The sequence below is a fragment of the Labeo rohita genome, chromosome 14 (assembly GCF_022985175.1).
Source record: "Labeo rohita strain BAU-BD-2019 chromosome 14, IGBB_LRoh.1.0, whole genome shotgun sequence".
NCBI lineage: Eukaryota > Metazoa > Chordata > Actinopteri > Cypriniformes > Cyprinidae > Labeo > Labeo rohita.
In genome coordinates, this window is record NC_066882.1 from 21,792,030 (window position 1) to 21,800,661 (window position 8,632).

The following is an 8,632-nucleotide window of genomic DNA, read 5'->3' on the forward strand; positions in this document are numbered from 1 at the left end:
AATTTGAGTTTTTAAAGAACTATTAGTTTCATGTTAGTATGTTCTGTACTAGCTTGATGCGTTGAATGGATAATTCACGCAAAAAATAAAAACTGTCATTATTTAACCTTGTGGTTCACAAAAGAAGCTATTTTAAGAGTCAGTAGGGTCTAAAACTGTAATTACTGGGTCAGCTAATTCTTGACCTGAACGTATGAATTCAAGAACACAAAAACCAATCATTGCCAGGGAGGAATGGATGATTTATTGCAATTAGTCATTTTCAGACACAAAGGCTTTCCAACTCAAGAACAACATACGTACCTGTACAAAAACACACTTGTTACTAAGAAACGTAAATCTGAATAAAGTTGTGAGAACACGCAAACAGCCAAGGGAACAAACAGAGGATGCAGTAGAGGAGGAAGAGGAGGATGGTTGTGGCAATGATGAAGAGTAGAACACGATGGATTTCTAAGCCAATTTAAGCACCATATTCATGTTATAGGAAAGGCTGAACTGAATACCTTCGAATGTATGACTTAAGTTTAACATGGGTACACACATGAGAATAATCATCACAGTATTTTTTTCATTAGACATTTTAACCAACTAAAGAAAATAACAGTTGGTGCACTACTTAGTCATCATGCAATTTACTTTAGTAAACCTTCTGTAACACAGACAAAATAGACTTCAATATGTAGAAGAACTTCATAGATTTCTGCCAAACAGCAATTGTCACAAAGCCTGGAAAGTAATTATAGAATCTTTGAATGTGAGGTCACCTATCAAAAATAATATGCTGATTTTTTATCTTCTTTATATATTTAAAGTGCAAGTATTTTATCCATTTGATTCAATGCTTTCTGTAAGTATAAAATACAAAGGAAAAAAAAAACAGCAATATGCTTTTTCCTATATACATTTCCTGTGCACACAGGAACACGTATATAGGAATCATATACATATTTATATATTTTTTTATATATATATATATGCTATCTTTTTTAATAAAGAGGAGCATCATATGTAACAAACCATATATACACACACATCACAGGTCATATATATATTTTTAAGTACAACACATTTGATAGGGAATAAAAAGGAAATGGTTGGTGGGATATGTGAATACCCTCCTTGTGCATTGACCCTCGATGCAGGACCCCTCCCAGACAGTCCGCTTAATACGCAAAACGCTCACAGTTACATGCTAAGCAGGTCAAAGCCTTGAGCTTGTGAGACCGAAGGAACGTGAAGTATGAGAACTAACCCAACTTGGTGACTGGCCGTGGTTTAACAGGGAAAGGGAACCGGATAATCACACACGCACGCACACACACACACACACGCGTTTCATGAGATTAACACATAGATCAAGTTAAAAGGTTGCGCTTCGCTCTTCGTATTGGAAACTGCAGATACGCGAGGGCTTTAAGGTGTCTGTGCAGCTCCATTAGTTCACTTCTACTCAGGTGACAGGTGATGTTCGAATCAGCACCTGGAATTGGAGAAAATAGTCGGAGTACCGTCAAATGATTTTTATTTTTTTGTCCCCACAGCCTGTTGTGCATCAAACCAATACTGGTCTTTGCTGGTGGAGAGCTCGAACACTATTAAGCGAGAAAGACTTGGCTGAACGATGCCACCCGGACAGCCGTTTAGTACCCAATAGCACCTTCACGATTGACTTAAAACATGTGCGTATTCGAGGGCTTCGAGGGTGCGCTTTTGCATCGCTTTGCACTACAAAACACCCTTAAATGTAACTTCCAGTTTAGATTTCGTACTGTGGCACGCATCGAACAGTTTTCGTAATCGGATCCGGGCAGTGATAGGAAAAAGATTTGCTTACCGGTCTCAAGAGGAAAAGAAATATAACAGTGTACAAATAGACCTAAAATAGCCCCTACGAGAAAAGCATGCCGTTTCAGATTCAGATGCGAGGGCAAAAAGTGCGTATGTATGCTTTCATATTGTGCAGTGGTAAACAAGAGACCAAACGCTCCGCAGGAATAATGTCAGCCTTGATCCCCTATAGACTTCCTTGTGTGCTTAGCACAAAACAGGCCTTCAGTATGGGGGTCTGTGGCTGGAAACCCCCAAACTGTTTGTAGGCTGGTGGCTTTAGTACATATAAAGGTCTTGTTTTTACAAAACCCCATATATCAGAGTATTCGTGATGTTTGGGGTCTGACAGCAACAGGCTTTTCACTGCAACACTAGTGAGCTGGCTTATATCGAGAGAGGGTTTGAGGAAAAAAAAAATGTTTTTTTTTCTTAACATTCATATTTGATCAAATAAATAGTTATGAATATCTCTGACTGAAGCATTGTGCATTTAACGTTGGCTAAAATAAAAAAAAAAGATAAAACATATATATTAGCAACCGAGTATTAAACTACTCCAACCACCGAGAAGCTTTTGAAGTGACTACATCACTATATTTTTAGGTCACACTGGATCACGTCTGATTAGCGGAGAGCAGATTTGCCACCATATACGCAGGTGCTTATAGTCGCTCCCTGTTTGTGGTGACCGGTTAAGTTACTAGAATAAACCCTCAACGTTTAAGGTTAATTTAATACGCAAAGAAATATTTCAATTAGAGCGAACCTCATGCGTATTTTTGTCATTGCAGGGGACGAGTATCCACACACACAGAATGCCGACGTCGTGCAAGATTCAATCGTCCCGCAGAATCGAATCCCCCTTGGACCCCAAGAGGTAGCCATCAGTAATGCCTGTTCAAAAACATCACATTATTGTCTTCTAGATACTCAAAGTTGTATGTTAAGGTTAATTTAATATTCTGGATTAACAAAAACTGTCATATTTTTATAGTTACTATAAAATTGTTTAGCAATTTTGCAGGATTTCCAATCAGGCATTGAATAGAGTACCCTTTATATGATCTTTGGGAGTCCGAAGGCGGCATGAACCTGCGGCGGGAGTGAATTTTGGGCAACGCCGCCACTGGCACGCAGCCTACAATATATTGCACACGATACTGAAATGTTAGCACTGTAACTTTAGTGAGAAAAGTAAAATCTCAAGGTGCGATGTGACGAGGTTGACAACGAACAAATTCAGCAACTGATAAGACCGGCAGAGAAAATCCCACTAATGGGGATATTAGCACCATACAAAAAAATCATACAGGCTACTGCCTCGGCCGTAAGTCTACTAATATAGGCCTACATTAGCATAACGCTAGGCTGTAGCGAGAAACATACGTACAACGTTTTTTTTTACACGCAGCTTTTTTTTTAAACCTGTGTTACTTTTTTAATTAATTAATTTTTTTTTTTTTTACACGGAGCACGAGGAGCAGACCTCCACCGCCTGTAGGTGACTACTGCTGCTTCATGTCGTGCCAGAATTTGAAAAAATTCACAAAGGCTGGCATCAACAACAAAACCGCACATGCATCGGCTTTGCCGTTGAGCACCGCCATGAAAAAACCCAAGTAATTCTGGTACGACGTGAACGCAGCACGTCCATGTTTTACGTCAGCGCTGTTTGATTACGACATCATTGTCCCAGCAACATGGAGGGACCTTAGAGCCCCGGGCGCCTTTCTTTGATTGGCTTGTCGAAGAAGTCATCGAAGAAGCTCCACGAGTGGTACAGCAACTACGCCGTTGTGACCCCGAACGACAAAGAAAGACAAACAGCGATCGGAAAGAAAATGATCGGACACGTAAAGCATGTAAACGTGTGGAGAATATAAGGCACCAGAGTTGTTTTTTGACGTTGTAGAGGATGCTCCGCGCAGGTATTAACGCAACTCGCACTAGTGGACAGCTCCTTTTTTGAGTACCCGCCCCCCTCCCGCCCCGTCCCCGAAAACAAAATAAAGAAAAATTCCCACAGAAAACGTGGGCAATTTCATAAGGATCTAAGTACATCTGATTCACAAAATCATAGTTTGTATATCTAAGTTAGCACTTCAATGAAACCGTCTGCCCAAATGTCAGTGGGCAATGGTGCAACAGGGTTCGTATTTAACAGGAACAAACGTCAACCGGTTGTTTTAGCAATGCCTTCGCTGTGCGGCTACCGAAGCACACATTGCATGACGCGTGCAAACAAACAATCTCATTTGCTTTGTGTATAGAGTTAAAAGGCAAACGAGTAAACAACATATCTAGATTTCCTCATATGCATTTCGAGGTGCACTCGGTCATTTTTGGTTGACGTTAGACGTGAAGCATCTTTTGCCATGATGGATTTATTCTGCAAATGAAAGTGAGTTGATAATCTGGCTGGTCATATGATCCCAACATGGCGGCCACCATGATGCAACCAGCGTAAAAAAAAAAATAATGGAAAAAAATGACTAAGTGCACCTTTGAGTCGAACCAGAAGGGGTGACATCCATTTATATAAATTGGATAATCTAACAATAGTGCATGTTTAAATATTCACAGCACTCCTGCATCACTGTTCCTTCACTTCTGATGTTTGTTTGCATGTTGAACCTTTGGTTCAAACGGTTCCTAAATAATAGCTTTTGTGCTGGAAGTCAAAAGTGAGCACTAATTATATATTTCTTCCTCTTTTTCGAATTTGCACCTTTGGAAATAGTATTACGCTGCAAAAAATGTCCGTCTTGTTTTCCAGTCAAACACACGGCATCCTTAAAATAATTTACTTGACATGCATTGTCTTCACAAGACGAGTTAGAGCGGGGTCAGTCACTCGAATAAGCATAAAGCCACAGTGACGTCACTCGATTTGCATGCTCTTGTTAAAAACCCCAATGTGCATGCTGAATATCAGCAGCATTTTCACATCACTTTGTACTTTTTTAATTAAGAAAGTACATTTTAAAATCTGCAAAACACATCAGGTCATCAGTTTTTTACACATGAAATGGCAGCTGTCAAGTTGGCAACATGATTGACAGGTGATTATAAAGTGTATTACAACTGACCCCACTCATGTGTTTTTTTTTGTTGTTGTTGTTTATATAAAGTGTCATTTTACCATTGACTAGGTATGTTTGTTTATTTCCAGTACTGACATTATTTGCTGTGTGTCATGAGTGGTCTGAATAAAATTGTGCAAAATGTTTGTTAAAACAATAAAAGTACTCTCTCTATATTCAGGACGGTAGATATTTGTACTGGAAAACAAGTGGATTTTTGCAGTGCATAAGAGCTTGGATGTGTCACACACGTGGGTAAAGAGGGATATACACACTCCTGCACCATCCTGGACACGGTTCATACATCATGTTGTCGATAGCAGCGTCTTACTGTTAAATGGTGGGTAAGTGGGTAACTTCCGGCGATGAGTGAAGAGATGCAACTGTTTGAGTCTGTGAGGGTTGTGTGTGTGTAGATCGATCCCACTTTACAGTAACGTCTGATTATCATGTCATTCGTGCTGTGCACACATGTATGCATTAGTCCTCGTCCCCGTCGTCCCCGTGCAGGGCCTCAGGTAGCATCTCGCGGGCCCTCCGCTCCCGGCTCCGCTCCTGGATCTTCTTCATCTCGTCCGCGTACTTGCAGAAGGTCGCGCCGAATTTGGACCACACTTTGCAGGGTACCGTGATGGAGTTGCGGTAGGTGGGCTTCACCTCGCTGACCCGCATGAAGACGCCGTACTTGTTGGAGCCCACGTCGAAGAAGAAGCGCTTGTTGTCCACCGTCAACGACGTGCCCTCCGGCAGCTCCGCGGGGTCCTCGTCCACGCCGAAGTCGTCGATGAGTTTGGCGAGCGCGTCGCGGAACTCGATGAGCCCCTGTGCAGGAAGCGCGATGGTCTGGCCTTGCGAGGTTCCCAGGCCGGGCCCGCGATTGACGGTCTGCCGGATCCGGAGAAACCGCCCCCTCTGGTTCTCCTTCAGATCCATGTAGTACTTCCGATTCTCCCGCACTAGGAACTCGCTCTTAAGCGCCCTCCTGGGCTCGTCCTGCACCATGTCAGGGTTGCTGGGGCCCAGCTGGGCGTAGTGCTCGATGAAGTCTCCTAGGTAGTCGCGGAACTCCACGGCGACGGACATGGAGAGAGTCAGGCGGCTCTTGTTTCCCCCGGCCCCGACCTCTGCTATCTTCAGAAAGCGGCCTTTGGCGTTCTGCTTCACGTCCAGATAGAAGCGTTTGTTCTGAATGTCCACCCGCTTCGAGGCGAGCTCCTCCGTGTCGTGCTGGAGCCGCGATGCGGCGCCCGGGTGCATCGGGCCGGGGCCTGTGGCGAATCCACCGTGCTCACTTCCACTGTCTCTGTCCGCCATGATGCAGCCTCCCCGCGTACCTTCTCTCTCCGTCTCCCTCAGCCCTGCTGCAAAAGCGACTGCTGCTGAGCGACCGCGCAACTCTCGCGAGATCTGCTGCCAGAGACGCTTCCGCAAGGAGGAGACGACAACCTCCGCGTCCAGCGCTTAACTTGGATCAGACAAGCCGCAACAAGACATTTAAAAGCAAAAAGAACAAAACATTCTAAGAGGGTTACTGTACATGACATTCTGAAATGAACTAAAGCGTATTAGATGATTCCTATAACACCATTGCATTGTCTTAAATGCAACTGAATATTTAGAGTTAGCCTATGTAAATACAGGATTCAATTGTATATCAACATGTTTCTTGAAAACAAAAATATAGATTTTTTATTTAAAATACATTTATTAATGTATAATTTTATAAAGAATATTAATAAAATATTTACAAATTATTATGAGAAGGGTCTATTTTTTAATGAGTCAAAGTTTTAGTACATTCTGTGTGCATTTGTAGATTCCGATGTACAAACCTGGCTGTCATAAAATTGCCTTGTCCTTTTTCGTAGTAGCTTCCAGTTGTTGAAGATTCATGTCGAATTGTTTATTTTGTGTCAGGATGTTTTCACCGAAAAGCGGTTTGTTTAGCGTACTGAAGCATTCTCCATTGACTATTCACACAGAGCTGGCTCTCACATGCGTTGCGCATTTTTTAGCTCAACTTGAAGTCTCCGTCTAGTGGAGGGGCTCTATTTCTGCAGTCTGTGAGATTCTTCAGATCAAAAATTGTGTTGGTAAAACTCATATCAGCGTTACGATTGCGCACAAAGCAGTAAACTTCTTCAGTAAGTCAATTTAATCTTGTTTGCCATTCTTTGGAAGTTTTTAGCCATTCTGTTTGTCTGTGTATGTAGATTATGTTTCATATTACAATAACTCGTCTGCATGTGTTTAATAAGTTTATGTATGTGAAACAGAAACAGAAAAGGGGAACTCGAAAGAATAGTCATGCCATCATGTTGGTGTTTTATTGCTGTTAGATATTTTCACACATTCTCTGGCATTTATCTTGTTACATTATTTGTGTAAGTGTGCGTAACTAGCAATAATAATACAAAGTGACCGTTCGAACTAGATTAAAACGAATAAGCGGTAAAGTTACATAACCACAGTCAAAATGATAGGACATGGTAATGGTAATTAAATGGACTAATAGACACGGATATCTATTTGCTCTTCAGCACCACGGACAGCGACAGCGCCGCGCCCAGAGTAGAGACTGTCAACACGTGATTTTTTTTCCAGGTTTATTATGAATGGGTGAATGAATTCTGAGGTTGTTGCTCATTAAATGCTTTGGGGACGACTGAAAGCAAGAGAATAAGTTTCATATTTGCATTCATGTAAGTTCTATACATTTTAAAATCGTGTATATCACTTTGATATTATAAATAGCAATTATTTCTTATTTTTTTTTTACAAAGTTATATGATAAGGGTCCTCTATGTTTTATAATTTTCTTGCCACATGGCAACAATGGCTCCTTCAAGCTGGTTATGCCACAATTACTTTTCATTTGTCAGAAAAAATTGTTCAGAACCAAGACTGTATAAAAAATATTTTTGATAATTTTCAGACGCTTTTTTTTTTTGTTGTAAGTCATTTTGATCATTTAATGAAAAGGCGCGTTTTGTTAAGCGCAGATATGACCCTGGACCACAAAACCAGTCTTAAGTAGGGGGTATATATGTAGCTATAGCCATAAATACATTTTCTTTTATGCCAAAATCATTAGGATGTTAAGTAAAGATCATGTTCCATGAAGATATTTTGTAAATTTCCTACCATAAATATATCAACGTTATTTTTAACTAATAATATGCACTGGCAACAACTTAATTTGAACAACTTTAAAGGTGATTTTTTCTTTTTTTACTTTAACTTTAATTTTAAAATGTTGATTTTTTATTTATTTATTTATTTATTTTTTGGAATCGTGAGATTCCTGATTTTCCACAAAAATAAAATACCACAAAAATAAAAAGGTTTTTTTAAAAATAATAATGATGTTCGAGATCAAGTATTTCAATAGGCTACTTTTCAATTTAATGATGACTGTATTTTTAAACCATTTTTCTGGAGAAAATAGTATAAACATTTTTTCAGAAATCCAACGTAAATACAAAGATTACATTAAAAAACATGGTGCCTGTGTTTTAAGGTAGATTGTTATGAGCTCGAACATTTTTATTTGTCATTGACCCAGTAAAGCAAACGCGAAACCAATATCGACGCGAGTCTGAAGCGAGACAGGTGTTCGCGGCGCATTTCTCTATTGCGTTACACACTCGCGTTGTGACTGCAGATGTCGCCCTACAGCAGCCTCAGGACAGGACGGCAATGGCACATTCGTTCTC

At 40.6% G+C, this 8,632-nt stretch overlaps 1 protein-coding gene across 1 annotated transcript; it reads right to left on the reverse strand.

Moving 5' to 3' along the window:
* Positions 1-605: 605 nt before the first annotated feature.
* purab (purine-rich element binding protein Ab) lies at positions 606-6,284 on the reverse strand. The gene has a single exon (XM_051127237.1). It carries the CDS (start codon positions 6,228-6,230, stop codon positions 5,397-5,399), a length of 834 nt encoding a protein of 277 aa, XP_050983194.1. The 5' UTR covers positions 6,231-6,284; the 3' UTR covers positions 606-5,396.
* Positions 6,285-8,632: the final 2,348 nt, after the last annotated feature.